Source organism: Periplaneta americana, chromosome 5, assembly GCF_040183065.1.
Source record: "Periplaneta americana isolate PAMFEO1 chromosome 5, P.americana_PAMFEO1_priV1, whole genome shotgun sequence".
In the NCBI taxonomy this organism is placed as follows: Eukaryota; Metazoa; Arthropoda; class Insecta; order Blattodea; family Blattidae; genus Periplaneta; species Periplaneta americana.
Genome location: NC_091121.1, coordinates 55,517,741 through 55,536,763, shown reverse-complemented (window position 1 = coordinate 55,536,763; position 19,023 = coordinate 55,517,741). Strand labels below are relative to the sequence as shown.

The 19,023-nt window shown below is 36.1% G+C and overlaps 1 protein-coding gene across 1 annotated transcript in view; it reads right to left on the bottom strand.

Annotated features, from left to right (window-relative positions):
- LOC138700413 (neural cell adhesion molecule 2-like) overlaps window positions 1–19,023 on the bottom strand; it is a 300,957-nt gene that overhangs the window by 84,156 nt on the left and 197,778 nt on the right. Inside the window, exon 5 of the mRNA XM_069827031.1 lies at window positions 1,058–1,217. Coding sequence (XP_069683132.1) covers window positions 1,058–1,217 — 160 coding nt within the window. The remainder of the gene's footprint in view (window positions 1–1,057; window positions 1,218–19,023) is intronic.

Genomic DNA, 19,023 nt, shown 5'->3' with positions numbered 1-19,023 from the left:
CTCCTGGCATCTCTGAAGAAAGTTTTGTGACACTCATTTTAACTCTTCTTGCGTAATTTCATTTACCACTCTCCGGATTTCGTTCTCCAGGTCCTCAAGTTTTCGTGGATTTCTTTCTATACACTTTTTGTTTTAAATTCCCCTACAATAAAAATCGATAGCTTCGCAGCATCAGGAAAACGTTTTATACGAAATCTTCGTAAGCACCTATCGTAAGACTTCTTCTTTAACAGGTATAGCTCGCGCAAGGAACGATTAACGAAAAGCAATGGTGGCGTTACTGTCTGTTTTGACGTGTGTATGTAGGCACGCCGAGGGGGCGAGAGTACCGGCCGATGGAAGTACTGTCTCTTCGAAGAAGATGAACTAATGACGACATCGCTGCGGAAATAAAGAACATAGCAAGAGAAAAATTCGAAGAAAATTAAACGCGCAACATGCGTTTACGAATGAAATAATAATACCGTGCGATACAAGACACGTATTTAGGCTACATGCAATGGAACAAGCTGTAGTCGTAATGTAGCTATCACAACGCAAGACTGATTCTATCGATGTCATTTCTCTTCCGACTGTACTCTTGAATATCATTCAAGCTATAGTGTCTCGTGACCTTTCCTGTCGCTCGCTCTTCCTTATGGCATTGTTTCATTCGCACTCCTTCCGTCGGTATTCCCTGCTTCTCGACAATAAACACTCTCTGCTCAGTGGTATACTTAAACACAAGGCAGCAAATGACTTCTAAACGATACACGGCCAATGATTCACTGCTTAGTTACCCATTCAGCAAATCCGCGCGCTAAAATGCCGTAAAGTCTTGTTTGGTTCTCTCTGTACATGTAAACCAATATGATTCCGTTATCAGTTCCGTTACCTGATATAGACGTACTATATAGAAGTTCAAAACAAAGGGAAGTGAAAATAAGAGAAAAAGAGAAAGAATAAAGAAAGCAGAAAGGAGAAGAAGAGATAGGAATTAAATCGCAAATGAAAAGAAATACGGAAGGAAAATGAATGAGGAATACATGGGAGTAACAGAGGGAAACTGCACACTCACACTTGACATCCAGGTTGAAGGGGTTGCTCTCGCTGTCGCCTTCCGAGTTGCTGCCCACGCACGTGTACAGCCCCGAGATGTTGCGGCTCACAGACTGCAGCACCAGCGTCTGATTGCTCAGGATCACGCCCGTGCTCGCGTTGTTGTGTAGGGGCTGCCCCTGCAAGGGATACACACATTCTTATTACACTTATTACAGGGCTTCGGCAAGACATTCTCTTTCATAATTTCAGTTTTATGCCTACAAATTTTAGCTTAAAATAATTATAAACTCAATATAACTTCGGCTTTTGAGCTGTGTATTGGCGGTGGGCGTGGCTCAGTGGAACTTCTCATGTATTCATTAAGCATATTTCATGTCCAGAAGAACGCCACATTTATCTCGCTTTCTGATGTGTCATGTACACTGGCGTTCAGAGATACCCGAGTCCTACTAATGGAAAAAAATTATAAATTATGGTTTATTTAACGACGCTCGCAACTGCAGAGGTTATATCAGCGTCGCCGGTGTGCCGGTATTTTGTCCTGCAGGATTTCTTTTACATGCCAGTAAATCTACTGACATGAGCCTGTCGCATTTAAACACACTTAAATGCCATCGACCTCGGCCGGGATCGAAATCGCAACCTCGAGCACAGAAGGCCAGCGCTATACCAATTACGCTACCGAGGGCGACCCTACTAATCGATAGTGATCGATAATTTGTTCATGTAAGTGTGGCTTCTTTAGTTCTTACTTCTATGAATAGATACGGAAGATGACAGTCAGTGTCGCCAAAGTACATAAATATACTCGCATTATGAAATTAAAACAATTATCCCCCTCTAATAATTGTAAAAAAAAACACTATATTTAGCAGGAAACCGCTGATACTGTCAATTATGAGAATAATTTATACTTTATATCAATATTTTACAAAACACTGGCGTGCAAAGATACCTGACCCCTACTAATCAACACCATTGGTAGGCCTAATGTTTGATATAGATTTTGACTACCGTTTTTGACGTTAGGATTGCAAGGCATATGGAGTCGACAGGACGTCCTGCCTCCCACCGCCCACAATGCGTGATTTTTCTATTATAATATAGTGTATAATAATGACAGACAGAATAATGAAAATGCATACGGAATATTAATTAAATACATGTAGTACTGGTTGGTTCCGCCTATATCTTATCTATTTTAGAAACAATGAATTTATATAAAAGTCATATACTTGTATTGGTGTTTTATTTTATTTGAACAAACGTTTTCGCCTTTAAGACATCTTCAGGTCTTATCAAATTACATTTCCTGGATATGCCGTAAAGGCGAAACGATTTGTCGAAAGAAAATAAAACGGCAATATAAGTGCATGACTTTTATATAAAATCACTGATTCTAAAATAGATGAGTTATAGACGGAAATAACAAGTATTAAATTTCTTTAATTTTATTAACTTATCGTAATAATAATTACTTTATTATTATTACTATTATTATTATTACCGGTATTATTATTATTATTATTATTATTATTATTATTATTATTATTATTATTATCATCTGAGAATCAATGAAGGAAGACCTGGTTTTTAAAAATGGTTAACCTGTAAATATTTATGTAACATGGCAGAGCTTGTAAAATATTATATACAATGGACTATGATTTTTGTCTTAGAATAAAAATGGCTTATAATCTTATATTAATATGCTCTACTTAACATAAGTACAAAATTCTAATTAAATACTATTGTAATTAGTATTAACAATATGGCATTTTTTGTGTACTAAATTCTGTGCCATTTCTTCTTCTTTAACGAAACCTAAACGACGTCCGATATATTTTCCACCACGTCTTTATATTCAAGAAATTTTTTTCTGTAGGCCTACACATTCATCTGCTGTTCTCTCCCTTTCAATGGATGTTGTTAAAAATAACAGGTATGAAACGAAATGTAGCCCCACTTTTCGTTTTGAGCAGTTATGAGCTGGAAGCACTACGTCATTATATGTTGACTGGAACACCAAGTTCACTTGCGTTTTACTTAATTTGTCTTTGTCAAGGGAAATGTACAGTAAATATTGCCTCCGAATACGGATCCGGTAGTTTACTTTATATTACCTAGCTTCTGACTTGAAGTCAAGAGGAAGTGCGTTGGAGTGACGTTCTTGATAACGATTCTTAGTCTCTGAACAGCGACCAATTTCGTTGTCAAACGATGTACTTTCATAGTATTGTGTGTCTGTACTTTTGTGATGCGGTACAAATATCATAATTCTTTATTGATTAAAGTCCTCGTTAACACTTTGTTAAAACCATAAAATTTACTTAGTCTTGCGTTAAAAAGTGTTAAAATTGTTTTAAAAAAAAGGTATATACCTTCGACAGACGGCCCGTTTCGACGCTATGTCACGTCATCCTCAGTGTCTCTTGAACCACTGGTGATCTTGACTCTACGATGTGCATTTGTCGATGGTAGGAGTGGGGGTGTGTTGTTCCTATGGTGGGGCTGGCTGTTTGTGTGTTATGATGTATTATGGCGTCGAATAATGTGTGTGTATTGAACTGCAATTGTGTGTTAAGTATATATTGTGGGTATGCTATTGTATTCTTATATATTTCGTACTGTTCTAGGATGTTTAATTGTGAACTTTTTGGTGTGATGTGTAAAATTTCCATATCTGTTTCTATATTATTGTAGTCATGATTATTGTTGATAATGTGGTCTGCATAATTTGATGTGATGTAGGGTTTGGTTATAGCTTTAATATGTTCATTATCTCTTGTGTGAAAGGATCTTCCTGTCTGTCCTATGTAAAAATGTGGGCAACTATTGCATTTTAATTTATAAATTCCAGTTGAATTATATTTATTTGAATGTTTAATGTGATTATTTAGGTATTTCTGTGTTGTATTATTTGTTTTGTATGTATCTTGTATTTTAGTTTTCTGAATGAAGTTGCAATTTTGTGAGTATTGGTATTGTGATATGTTAATGTTATGTATCTATTCTCGCATGGTGTTTGTGTTGGTTTGTTTTGTTTTTGTTTTGCCTAAAATACAAGATAGCATACAAAACAAATAATACAACACAGAAATACCTAAATAATCACATTAAACATTCAAATAAATATAATTCAACTGGAGTTTACAAATTAAAATGCAATAGTTGCCCACATTTTTACATAGGACAGACAGGAAGATCCTTTCACACAAGATATAATGAACATATTAAAGCTATAACCAAACCCTACATCACATCAAATTATGCAGACCACATTATCAACAATAATCATGACTACAATATATAGAAACAGATATGGACATTTTACACATCACACCAAAAAGTTCACAATTAAACATCCTAGAACAGTACGAAATATATAAGAATACAATAGCATACCCACAATATAAACTTAACACACAATTGCAGTTCAATACACACACATTATTCGACGCCATAATACATCATAACACACAAACAGCCAGCCCCCACCATAGGAACAACACACCCCCACTCCTACCATCGACAAATGCACATCGTAGAGTCAAGATCACCAGTGGTTCAAGAGACACTGAGGATGATGTGACATAGCGTCGAAACGGGTCGTCTGTCGAAGGTATATACCTTTTTTTTTAAACAATTTTAACACTTTTTAACGCAAGACTAAGTAAATTTTATGATAAAAATTCTCGTGTCACTCTAAAGATCGTAAACGTATACGAGTAAACAAAACCCTAAATGTTATTTCTTATTAATACACATTTCTTTCCTGTTCTGAAGATCTGATATAGAGCTCGGCTTTGTTGTGTTACTCGGTGCTGATGGAAAACTGATCACAACAGTATGGGAAGGGAGAAGAGGCGCGGAGAAGGCAGAGTTTGCGGAACAAATTCCAAGTTTGAACAACACTTCAGAAATGGATTATGGAGCAGTGATCAATCTCCAGGTTTGCTCCTATCCATCAGTAACTTTCGGCAGCTACCAGAGAACTTTGTGTAAGCTGGAGAAGAGGAAATATCATCAGAGCTTAACAAATGGGTGTTGTAAGAGGTTTCGAAGGTTTATACTCTTCACCACGACCACCACTACGTTGAGAAACATCTACATAAATGTAGGTCAGTTCGGACTCATAAAGTTTCAACAGTTAAACATTTCTAAAAACCACATTTTCCTCGGTCTTCCAACATGTCTCCTTCTAACTCGCATTTACGTGATAAGTTTCGAGATATGATCGTCAGTAATTTGTTTAGTTTGTAAAAACCCAAAAACAAAATTTTGGACACCTAAATTTTGTTTCTGGGTCTGTACTTTCCATCTAATTTTGTAGTCCGTTATTTTGTAATCAAATTGTAAAATATTTTTTTGTTTACAAATGGCATTACTTCTTATCTTATATATATATATCTTGATTACACAACTTTTAACACTATATCACTTCGGAATATGTATTATATGTCTTTCTCGTGTTAAATTCTGTCGTACCTGGTTAACATGTTTCGGCATGTTATGAGCCTTCTTCAGAACTGGTTGTTGCTGGTTTTGACGCATTTTGTTTTGTTTCCTGTGGGGGTGTGTTTGTGTAGTGTAATGTGGAGTCAAATAGTGTGTGTGGTCTGAAATTGAGTTGTGTATTGAGAATTTTATTTGGATGTGTTTTTATGTGTCTGTATATTTCGTATTGTTCTAGTGTGTTTAGTTTCTGGCTTTTTTGTTGGATGTGTAGAATTTCTGTCTGTGTTGATGTCTCTGTAGGTGTGGTTAGCATTTGTGACGTGTTCTGCATATGTGGAGGTGTTTTTTAATTTTGTTATTGCTGTGATGTGTTCTTTGTAACGCGTTTGAAATGATCTTCCTGTCTGTCCTATGTAGAAGTTTTTGCGGGTGTTACATCTGAGTTTGTATACGCCTGTGTGGTTGTATTTGTTTGTGTTGTTTATGTGTTGAGATATTTTTGTAGAGTATTATTTGTTCTGTATGCGATGTTGTAATTTAATTTCTTGAATGAGGTTGCAATCTTGTGTGTGTTTTTGTTTTCGTATGTTAGTGTGATGTATTTTTTGTGTTCTTGTGTTTGTGTTTTATTCTAATGTTTTTTGTGATTATGTTTTCTCTTTCTATTATGTTGGGGTTGTATCCGTTTTCTTGTGCTATGTATTTGATTATGTTCAGCTCTTCTATGTAATCATGTTGGTTCTTTGGTATATTATCTTCTCTAGAAATAGAAGGAAGATGTCTCCTGTCCTAAACAATTAGGCCCTACAGTATATTTTGATATTCTGTGTGTATAGGTAGCTAGTAAATTTTCTCTCTTTTGGATTGATACGTCTATGGAAAACATATGTAGACCTAATTTATTTCCTAAAACTGTAATATCTGATCTGCTGTGTCCAATGTTTCATCTCACAACATAGCTTTATCTTTGTTGAATGTGATCTAGGTTGTAATCCAAAATGTAGGCAAAATGACGCCAATGTACAGTATTGCAGGTCTTTGTTGTGAGTTACAGCTCCAGGGCAAGCTAAATTGACAGATATCGGCTACCTGACATGACATTCAAATGTCATAGACATCACTGATGTTCTTATACTATGTGGACAAAATGAAAAGAATAAAAATCGTTTTCGCACAACCTGGTTCATATTCTGAACTGTATGACGTAAGGGTCTACTATGTTATGAACTGCTTGCTGTCTTCTGAAAATTCTACGAGATTCTGGGTTGATTCTTTAATTACTACAGAATGGGCGCACAATTGGGAAAACGTAGTGAAATTAAACGATTCACACAATTTTACGTCATCTATGAAGAAACAAAAGAAGTAGAGAAAGAGAAGTAGTCAGTAAATTAAATACTATGACAGTGTGATAAAATAAAAATCTTTCTACACTTGAGTACTACGTTAAACTGCGCATTAATATCACCTATATACGTAACTAGCTCCCGCGATATATCAAACATGTCCACATGACATATTTACCATGAAAACAAACTAGCTCATAAAACCAAGCGGGATTCGAACTCATGAGTGGTAATGGTGAAATTCACTAATGGACACAGCTGACTGGATACTACAGTTAAATTGTAATGATTTCCCCCGAGAGTTATGTAGAATGCTTGCATTATTACGTCGAAGTGTAAATTAAGCACGGAAGGACGAAGAGAAGGGTGGAAGAGTCTTTAACCCTCTGATGTATCAGATAATTGAACCGCAGCGCATAAAAAGCGGATAATTCCCTTTCTGCGGAGCTGCTGCTGCTATCACCCCACTACAAAGGTAATTAATGTTCTTTTACGAAGAAGAAATATTACTATTTATTCAAGATGGAAATTCCAGCATTTGCTTTTAGTTCTTCTTGAATGAAATTGGAGAGGAGTGTCTCGCAAAGAATTATCATGTGTCTACAAACTTTATGAAATAAACAGTGTTATCTAACATGTCATGTGACTTCTTACCTTATATTCCACCGAGTTACAAGCAGTCATATTCGGGCACAGTTTAATGTTTCACGCATTTAGATTTCTCCAATTTCTTTACTGAAGAATATTTTAATATTTTCATTAATTTCTTAACTTAATAATCTAATTATTCGTATTTCTTAGTTTCTTTCCATAATCACCTCATCTTTATATTACAATAGAACCTCTATTATCCGTGGTAATGAAGGGGGTGGAGTGAAGGGTTAATCGAAAAAACCGGATAATCCGTACCATATAAGGTTTTCATAAATTAAGTGCATAGATTAATACAATTTCGTAATTTCCTGCGTGGTCTTCTGTTTTAACATTCTAGATAACAGATCAGACGTTCACTAATTTAAGTCTGATTTTCAACGACAAAACTCCTTATGACGGCTGTCCGTGAAAAGATAGTAATTGTAGGCCTACAAGTCTCATGTTGTAGATTTACATATTTTATACACTTTTTTTCATTAAATCGTGCACAGTTGTAATTCCTATTTCCTATTATGATGCGAGATGAACCACAGTTTCTTTTTTTCCAAACCATTCAATTACTTGTACTTTTTTCGTAGCACAACACGTTTTCTTTTGACACCTGTAGAAAACATTTTGCATAGAAGTTAGACAGTACGGCCCCTTTAAGAGCAGATCATACTGTATAAGGGTAAAGGTTTGTAAAGAAAACACTCTGTAGAAAAAATTCGTACTAATATAATGTGCATACAGTACTTCATATTTTTTCTATATAAAAAAAAAGAGCGAGAGAGAAAGTCAGTCGGATAATCCATCAATCGGTTAATAGGGTGAAGGATAATCGAGGTTCTACTGTATTTTAGATTAGTATTCAAATCTAACATATTGCTAAACCTTGGATTTTAGGTTAAAGGCCTGTTCTTCTACAGCGATAAACTAAATTGTTAAATAAGCCTATTTTCTTTGGTTATATAAAATATGAAGTTCGAAAGGTGTCTTGTGCTGCTTTATTCATTATGAACTATTTTAAGATTTCAGAGTCTAAAAATGTCTATTTATTTTTTGTTAATACGTGTTCTTAATTTTTCTTTCTGCAATGAAAGAAAAAAAATTCAATATCATGGGGTGAATTTGGCTTAAAGTACGTTGTAATAGCTTGTAAGAATGAAGAAATTCCTTGAGAGTGGCTTGTTTTGTTCAAGATTAGTTGAGCATATAGCAGAAACAGAAAGTAGGAATGTCCCGTAGAAAGATTTTCTGTTTTTATAAACTGGTTATGACAAAATTCAAAGTTTCACAACAGAAAATTCATATATCTCGATTACACAACTTTCAACGCTATATCACTTCGGAAAACATATTAGGCTAACACGTATTGAAATTTAACACAAGAAAGACAAATAATACGTTTTCCGAATAAAATTTAGATAAAATTGTTATGCCCCAGGGCTAAAGAACGCCCTGTAGCATGATTTCCTGTGGAGTATTAAATTTAACAGTGTCAGCGGAATACATGGTCTTGAGATGCTTAGCCAGCGGTATAGAGTCTTGCCGGGCGTGTGGTAAATCACTGTCTACAATGAAAGTATTCTTACACCTCAGATCATTGCTGGACTAATCGGATTGGTCCAGTAGGACAAAGCATGCATTTTAATTGGTTAAATTATATCACGCATTGTTCGAACTCTTTTCTTGCGCGTAGTCTCATTATAGCGACTTATCACTATAATGCAATGAATCAAATTAAATGTAAGAGATGTTAATTAAGACGATATTTGTAAGTACGTGAAATCAAAAGTGCTTTTAAGCCCATCTCACCTGGTGGATGGCGTGGTCGGTACTCCCGGGCGGGAAACGGATAACGAAACATAAAAAGTGTTGGTGAGGAGACGCGGCAGTCAGTGGAGATTGACGGAGAGCGTACATCGAGTCTATTTTTTTTTTTTGGTTAGAAGAAACGGTAGCGGTGATGGCGTCAGCAGAGGGAAATGAAATACCTTTTAAGTAGCTTTGTTGTACATTTGTAAATATATAATAAATCAGGTACAGTTTACAAGATTGCAATCATTTCAGATTAAGTTTAGTGATCATGTAATTTTCCTATAGTATCCTGAGAGCTCCAGCTCATCCAGTAAAATCGTTTTCCATTGTTGTGTACAATGGCGGTGTCAGAAATCCTGATGAGAAAGAACAGAAGTCGAACGCAGTAGCCATCCGGCTAGCAATCAGTGCGACTTAAGTGACGGTCGCATAACAAAATCATTGTTGTGTGTACTACAATGTCAATTATCAATAATGTGTTAATTGTAATTTTGACATTTAAGTATCAGCAAAAACAAGAGCAAAGAAGTCGATCAATTTATTATTAATTATTCACAATTAAAGACTTAACAAAAACAAAGTTTCTAACCACAACTTTTACTTTTTTTTGTCACTGCATATCGTAATTTCATTTTCATACTTATTGTAGTATAGGAGGTAGAAACACATATTGGTGCATAAATAATACTTTATCTGCTTGAAATTTATTTCCAGATGAGTAAAAGTATATTTTTAGTAAATAATTATTTGAAAAAAACTTCCATTTGACTGTCACAATTTTCTAAATTGTATTTTTAGTGCCTATTTTGATAATTTTAGAGCCTATTTTTCGGCGCCTACAAGATTACTTTTAAGGGCCTAAAATTCTGATGTCTTCTTATGAATATTAGTACATAATTTATGTCGAAAAGGTAAGCAGACAGATAATAGTGTTGTGTAATACGTCAGAACATTGTTACAGTTGTTGTTCTTGGTTCATCAAACAGTATAGATCTATAACAGAAAACTGGCACCATTTCACTAGATCAGCGGTAACCAAAACAGGTAGCGTGATTACATCGTGTAATTAGAGACATCCAAATGGGTAAGTAAAGTTTTCTGTTCATTGCTGTCCGTCCCATTCACATACTGAAGACAAGCAATGGCGGTACCATGTTGCTCTCCAAACCCGCTGTCTCTACAAACAGGAATAGGTTTGGTTAACGATTCGGAAGAGGAAATTTTTTTTGTTCTTCTTTGCAGGAGTATTTAGAAACAACACCAGAAGGCATTGCATCAAATGTCACTCTGGACAGCAAGCGTAACAGGTGTTATTATTATTATTATTATTATTATTATTATTATTATTATTATTATTATTATTATTATTGATCAGTAAATGTTTAATGTTTGTACTGATATCTCTCAGGTGCAAACAGTAAACTCATCTAAATATTTTCTCAGGGAAAACTAAATAGCTTTTTTATACTATACTTCTCTCGAAACTTTGTCATATGGACATAGGACCTTCCTAAAATGTGATTCAGTTGATATTGAAAATGCCATGCTACTTATGTTTATACAAGTTTTGGCGGTCCTTTCCATAAATAAATAATTTACCAGTCATGCGAAAGATCACTTGCCAGACTGTAAAATCATGAAACAGCGAGAACGTTATCCATGATAGATTTACTTGACAGACTGAAGTGTCGAGAGACGGCAGGAATACGGGTCCCTCAGTTTTCTCTGGCTCTGTATTTACCACTTCGTCTTTTGCAAGAAGAAAGCTAATAAAATTGTAAGTAATTATCTATTTTTGCGAGTTTCACAATGACTATTACACTTTTACTAAATCATACTACTTTTGATCAATAAAATGGTACGGAAGGACGTCTTTCAACCAATTATGGCTGCTTATCGCATAATTTTATCGCTTCCTCAGCATTTGTTTACTTTTATCGCAACCCTAGCATTAATTTTTTTATCACTACCATAGCATTTGTTTCTTTGTTTACCAACACTTCAAACTGCCATAAAACATTCTGAGCGATCGTAATTTGTTTCTCGCATAGATAGTCGATTGAAATTGGCGATTCCGTTCAAACATTTTGGGGAAGGTAACATTATTGAAATAGAATTTTAGTAAGTCAATTAATATCTATTTTATTGTATTGGAGTACATTATTTCTTCTAATCTTTATATACTTTCTTATGCTTTTATCACCTTCCTACCATTTGTTTCTTTGTTTGCCAACATTTCAAACTGTAATTTCTTTACGGTACTATAAAACATGCTTTGCGATCGTCATTTGTTTACAGCATAGACAGTCAACTGAAAATGGCGGCTCCGTTTTGGTGGAGCTAACATTATTGAAATAGAATTTCAGTAAGTCAATTAATATTTTATTGTATTGGAGTACTTTATTTCTTCTGATCTTTATATAGGCCTACTTTCTTCTAATAGTGTAATAGTCAATTAAATCCCTCTCGAGTTTTGATTTTCTCTAGATAAATCAAAATCACTAGTGAGATTACTGCTGAAAATCCACAATTTTAAGCAGCATTATAACATTTCATGTAGGCCTACATCATCCCTAGCTGAATTGCCTCGTTGGTACGAATATGAACAGAGACTGTCAAATAGTTTCGGACGAATCCCCAAAAATCATATTTTAGGTATGAGCAATGGCGGGCATTCCTATGGCATTGCCGCAGTGATGTCAGAGCTCAGCGAAGCATCACACTTACCCCCTACTTTCCCCTTCCCCCACTCCATGAAATTACTGCGCGTGTACGTGGTGGATTATACTGGATTGCTGTATTTCGGAGCTTCACTAGTGATATAATGTCTTTCGCAGAATCATATGAATCGAGAGGATATCACACTTACAAGAAAGGTGGTTCTTTCATTTCTCATGTTTAGGATCAGTTACAAATATTCAGGACGCGAATTTAAATATGTACATTCTTAAAATAGATCACCTGTTATACGAATTCAAAGAACACAGATTCAGTGATTTTCAAAGGATGGAGAAAGATTTAATATTTCTGCCACTCCTTTTCATGTTTAAATTGAAAATGTTATCCCAGAATTGCAGTTAGAGGTACTGTATTTGCAGAATGATGGCTTCTTGAAAGAAGAATGTGAAGTTCTACTGGGGGTTAAAATTTTTAAAAGATATCTAGTACTACATATCCACTGCTTAGACAGTTTGCTTAAAAAATAATGAGTACCGTCGTTTCCCATAACTGTGGTCCTCGAACATAACTATTGTCCAAGACACAACTATTCAAATTTTGTACTCCATAACATTGCACCTCGTTTATCTATATTTTTGCTGTACTGTAGTTTGAAGTCAAGTCACTGCAGCTATCTACGAACGGTCTATGTCACTTCTACAATGATCTTTGAATGGTTGTATCGTGGACCATATTTGTGTTCCAGGACCATAGTTATAGGAAATGACGGTATGTATTCATCAATCTAACAGTGCGAACAGCTGTTGTCTAAAATGAAATTTATAAAGTCCAGCCACAGATCCCGCTTAAGGAATGCTCATCTCCTTGCGCAACTGAAAATAGCATGCACAGATATAAATCCCAATTTCGAAGAAATAGCTTTGAAAAATGATTAATTAAATATCACGTGAATGGACTATTCTAATTACATATGGTAGGCAGGAGTGTAGTGGCGCAACTGTCTGTAAATCCGTCACTGCACTGTAGAGTGCAACCCCTCCCACAGTACGTAGTTGCCATTTAAATCCTGTCTTGTGGGTTGCGTTCATTTTGCCCACCACTGGGTATGAGGGATGCTTATAACATGTATTTTCGTGGGAACATAGAAATAGATTTTTTGCATCATCATAATAATGTTCTTTTTATTTGTCGTGCAATGAGAAAGGTAATATAATCTCCATCTCTCTATAACGTGTCCCTCAAGATGTGCCCTGCCCGTGTTCTTTCTTCCGTTCAATGTTCCATTACAACTTGTATGCCTGCTTCCCGCGGGTCACGTAGCCAGAGCACTGCTGGTACAATATCGACGGCCGGTACAATATGGTGTTCTCAATTTCCTTTGCAATTGCGGACTGGGGATTGTTGTGTAGCGACCATTCCCAACACAACTGCAGAGACGATATACACAAAAAAACTACTTTCCTGCAACAGGCGCTGCGGCAAAAAAAGGGGGGTGTATCAGGCAGCACTCAGCATATTGTTGAATTCCGATAGACACCATGTAACTGCGGTTCTTACGTTCTCATTGCAAGAAATGTATATAAATTATAGGTTAAGGAGTATCTGGGCTAGACTTATGCTTCTTAAAGATTTGGACTGAATTTCTTATGTACTGAAAAGATATAGGCCGTATTATATACTGTAACAATGTTTTAAAGCAGGCCTGCACAAACAGCGCTCGACGGGAGGAAGATACGTCAGAATGACATAGACTTGCTATGGGTAGAGGAGAGGGAAACGACCACTCAGTTATCTAGTGGAGTGCAGTGTGTAGGCTTATTCTCAGAAACTAGTTTCACGTTGCTTACTTACTGCTACAGTGCAGTATGGAGGAATCTAAAAGACGGAACATAAAATTTAACATTTAGGGCCCTATTCATAGACATTCCTAGCGCGGGCTTCTGGTGGATGATCAGCGAATTAACGTTTTTCGTATTCATAAACCAGTGTTAGCGATATATCATATGAATCCCGTACAAGTAACCAGTCGATAGCCAGGGTTAGCTTAGCACGCTTGTAGTGCGGGCTAGCGAAATGTCTATGAATAGTACCCTAACGATTTACAGCTCGAACTTTTTGATCTTCAATATGATCTAAAGGCTAAAGATCGTTTGAATAATACTACTATCCTGGTTGAATTTTACAATACTAAACATTAGCAATAATATCCACGACTACACAGGCTGGCTGTGAAAATGATTGCTATGTTTGGCTCAACATTTATATTTGTTAACAACTGTTTTCTATAATCAACTTTAATAAAGGCAGGCATCGAACATTTGTAACTGATGTTTCATTATGATCAGTTACTGTTCCTTTCAGCTGCCAACAGCATAAAACCTCGTTTTGATGTACTGATAAATAAAAATATAACAAAATGATATTGTACATTAAAGTAGCTATAGAATTTCTATTGCTTCTGTAAAATAAATATTTCTTTATTAATTAATAATAGTCCAAGATCGTTCTGCAAACACTGAACGGGAATTCATTTCATAAACTCTCGTAATAGTACTTCCTTTTGCGTATATTTTGTACGAGATCCGCCCCTTCTTCCAATCTACCCTTATACAGAGCACAGCTAATATCTGCATTCCGCTCATGAGCTGTGAGCCGGCTCGGAGAGCGCAAACCTTGTGCAGGCCTGTTTTAAAGGTTCAAAAGTTGAATCTTGACTCGTTAATAATTAAAGAAAGACGGAAAAATGTTCAACTTGACTAAATCAACTTGACTGACCCCGAACTCATTCATTTGTAACAACGCTAACAAACAGATTTGCTGCTCCTATAGTGATTGGTAGACAGTGGATGCGGGATGACGTAAGGAAAAGTGAAGTTGTTTCGTATCAGAGTATATGGCATGTGCCGCGCCGTCCGTCTTTTGTGTACCTGGCGAGTACAGCAGCGTACAAAACGAATGAACCCCAGTCCTTTCATAGTAACATAGCAACGCAATGTGTGCAGTTGTGTTATCCTGCTCAAGTATTTAGTACTCGTGGAATGGTGTTGTGCTGATCCATTCATAATGGCAAAACGTTAAATTCGTTCGTAGATACGAAATCCAATTAAGAAGTGTGACAGTGACATTTTATGTATTAACGAAGACAATATCGTGTAATGTATGTAAAATTGAAATAAAAACGAGAACAAATCAGGCTATAGAGAAACACTGCAACAGTACATCGAACAGGAAATGCGCTGAAATGAAATCTGAGGAACCATCTACATCATCATCATCATCATCATCATCATCATCATCATCATCATCATTTAGTTGTGCTGGTCTAACAACACGTGCAACATGATGCTCAGTACAAATATTCCTCTAAAGAAATTGAGTGATTCCCATTTTAGAGGTATTCTTCAGAAATTCTCTCGATACAAAAACTGTTTAAGCCCGGGCTGGGCAGCAAGAGCGGATTCTACTCTCTCCCGGGGAGTCATATGATTTCTCTTCATCCCCTTTCTTCCTCACAGACCACCGCGCATCGTTGATTCAGTGATGGATGAATATTAAGCTTCCCCGTTTAGAGTCTGGTTCCGCTCCCGATCCCCAGCCCTAGTTTAAGCGATAGTGAAGACGATTCACCTTCGATAACTTACGAGAATATATAGTCGTTTACTGCAACGCTGGTAATTGCATCAATGATAACGAGGACTGAACCTTGCAAGATATGTATTACAGTAGTACAATACGTTATTTTTCTTTTCCTTCTGACTGTACGGAGATACAGTAGCATGTTGATGTCGTCTGTTTACTTTTAAAACTTGTTGAGCCAATGGTCTGAATGAAAAAAATGTAACATATAGTTAAGTCATCCGGCATCCACTGTCTAGTGATTGGTAACATTTGCTCACTTCTCAGAAAATATTAATTTTTGGACTCATGTTTCTAGGTCTTTTATTTCTTATTTTGATGCTACTCCCTCCTCTCTAAATATTGGAATCTTTTTTTCAGAACACCCTGTATAGTTCACAACTGTTTCTTCCCCATGTAACAATTTGAACTCAATTACCTTTTAAAAAGCTTCCTCTGCTTTTGTCTGCTGAGGATAGTAGGATAATGTTTGGTGGAAAGTTAAAAATGAAACAGACTGGAACTTTAAGTGCGGTACATGGAAACGTTAAATTATTTGTGACAAGATACGGCAGTAAGCTGAATTTTTGGGACTTTATAGCTTAAACACAGACGGATGAAAGTTGTTTCGGAATTGTTATGAATGTGGCAGAGAAGTTTCAACGCCCTGAGAAGACAGAACTGTAAATGGTTTGAGGTGTGGGCCTGTAATCTGTCTTCATTCTGAAAGGTTCCTTGAAATTTTGAAGGGAACGGCTCCTTGCTAGACAGAAATTGTTCCATTAGGCAAATGTCAGAATACGATGCAATAAATGCTGTAGTTTTACAAGAAGTTCAGAAAGTAAATGAAAATTCCGACTATAAAACATGCAGGAAAACAAAATTGTGAGGGAACTACAGACGAACTGATCAACCATATTCGCAAAAAAATGTGCCATCCACGATTAACAGATAAGGCATTGTTGATTTCTTTCTATGTATACCTAAAATAAATATTTTTGTCGTTCTTCTAGTATCGAGAAATTGAAGCGATCATTTAATCAGTTAATCCGGGGAAATTCATAGAATACAACTTAGAAAATGTCTGTGATTAGTTTAGAGCTAGGATTTATATGTAGTATGAGCTAAGAATGACGACGAGTATAGTTGAGTCGATGTGATGCCGGTTAAGGAGGTTTTAAGCGTGGTTGACAAGACTCGAAATGCAAGAAAAGTCACAAGGACTAGACAATGCAGCTTTTAAACTCCCCGCTGTTTTGTAAGTCGTGGTTAAGAGGATTAAAGAGCCTTAGCGCTAACTAATGGAAGTACTGAATGACAAGAATGGCAAGTATGAGGAGTGGGGGGCATGGCTTGCATGTTTATAAACTATACCGACTAAAAATATTAGCTATTACTACATACTAATCCTAGCTGATTACACTATGTAATCACGATACCCGTTTTGGTCACCGCTGGTCTAGTGAAACGAGAAGAGCAATGGTGTCAGTTTTCTGACTGACTGCAGGACACGATTACCTGGCTACAGATCTATTATACTGTAGCTCTATAGTGTTTCATGAAGCAAGAAGAACAACTATAACAATGTTCTGGCAGATTACAGAACACTATTATCTAGCTGCTAATCTTTCCGACATAAATTATGTTCTAATAGTCATAAGCAGACATCAGAATTTTAGGCCCGTGAAAGTCATGTTGTAGGCGCCGAAAAATAGGATCTAAAATTATCAAAATAGGCACAATTTTAATTTCCTTCTGAATGCTGTTTAGATCTTGTTAGGACACAAGCGTTTAAGGACAAAATCAGTTCCATATTAATTATTTCCTTACAAATAAATCTAGTATGCTATTTATATGGACGAAATGTTATTTTTATTTTACGTAAACCTCTTCTTGAAATGTTTCTGCTATTTCAGAAGTGTTATGATACCTGTATGGATGTTAAGGAGCTAAAATTAATTAGGCCTACAAGAACATCTAACAGGTTGCTAATATCCTCCGAAGTTTCAAATAAATCGTCGAAAGAATGAATTGTGTATTATTTTTGTATTAATTAGTTTGTTTATTCAATGTAGAATTATCTTAGTGTCTCAGTTAATACAATTTCTTGAAATCGATTTTAATGTCCGTTAAAAAGTGGAGTTTTCTCTTTGCCATTTCATTAATAAGTATCTAATCGGAGACAAAACATAGATTCCAGCCAGATACTATTCTGAAGCCGAACTCCATGTTACCTGTTGCGTTACGGGCCTACCAAGTTAGCGGAAAGGAAGTAGATTGAAAGAGCGTGAGAACAAACCGCTGAAAAGTCTATTAGTGCGGTTGGGGGCTGACAGCAGAATGAAGGAAATTGCTGGCCGACCACTCGGATTTCTCCTTCCTATTACATGAAGAAATCAGAACGAAAAGCGAAGATTACAGCTCTGTATGTAGCCTATACACTTCTCTGTTGAAGTAAATACAGAGTGTTTCAAAAGTGATGGTCAATAATTTACAAATGAAAAGTGCAAACTAACCCAAGCAAAAAAAGCTCCAATACACATTGGTCCGAAAATTAACCGTTATCGAGATAATGCACATTTTCTGTTGAGATTTCTCACTGACTAAGAGCAGACGTACAGATATCCATAACTGAATTCTACCTAGAGCAGGCGTTCAAAATGCTGGCCATGTATCTCAACGTAACATTATCCTCTTCTCTGCGAATCCTCTCGGACAGTCCTGGATCATCCCTTATTTGCTGAAAGGCACGTTGAATCCGAAACCTAAGTGTGTTTATATTATTTAGGTTATGTTATAGCTTCTGCTGTTTGAGATTATAGAACTATAGATAGTCATGTATCAGAGATTGTTTAATATATATTGATAACTGAAGTGGAATGCAACTGTTTTAATGAAAATGAAACTGAATCAACAAAGCCTTCTTAATAGTAACCGTCCATGGAGTTCAATGAAGATTGTTTAGTTGGCACAACTGGTAACAAGAGAACAGCCGATCATAACAGAAGCCCGTCAAATCGTACTGGAAATACATACCGCGACAATTCGTCCCAAGAATATAATTTTTACCGCGACAATTCGTCCCAAGAATAATAATTCGTCCCACGACAAATTGTCCCAAGAATATTTCGTCCCGAAACTACGACGTACCACGATACACTGTCCCATTGCGAAATTTTAATAATTGAGAAATTTCAATAATTAAGCAATTGTTTGGCAATAATCCTTAGCAGTTTGCTTAACAACAAGCGAAAATTTAAAACAAGATGAAAATCGTTGTACGAACTGGTTAAACATCATGGAACGACCACATCTCACCATATCTCAGAAAGACATAGCCAAATTAATTTGGTTAATATTTGTACGCCAAGCATAGGGAAGGAAGGGAGAAAATGGGATGGAGGTGTGAAAGAAGAGGAGAATGTTCTGC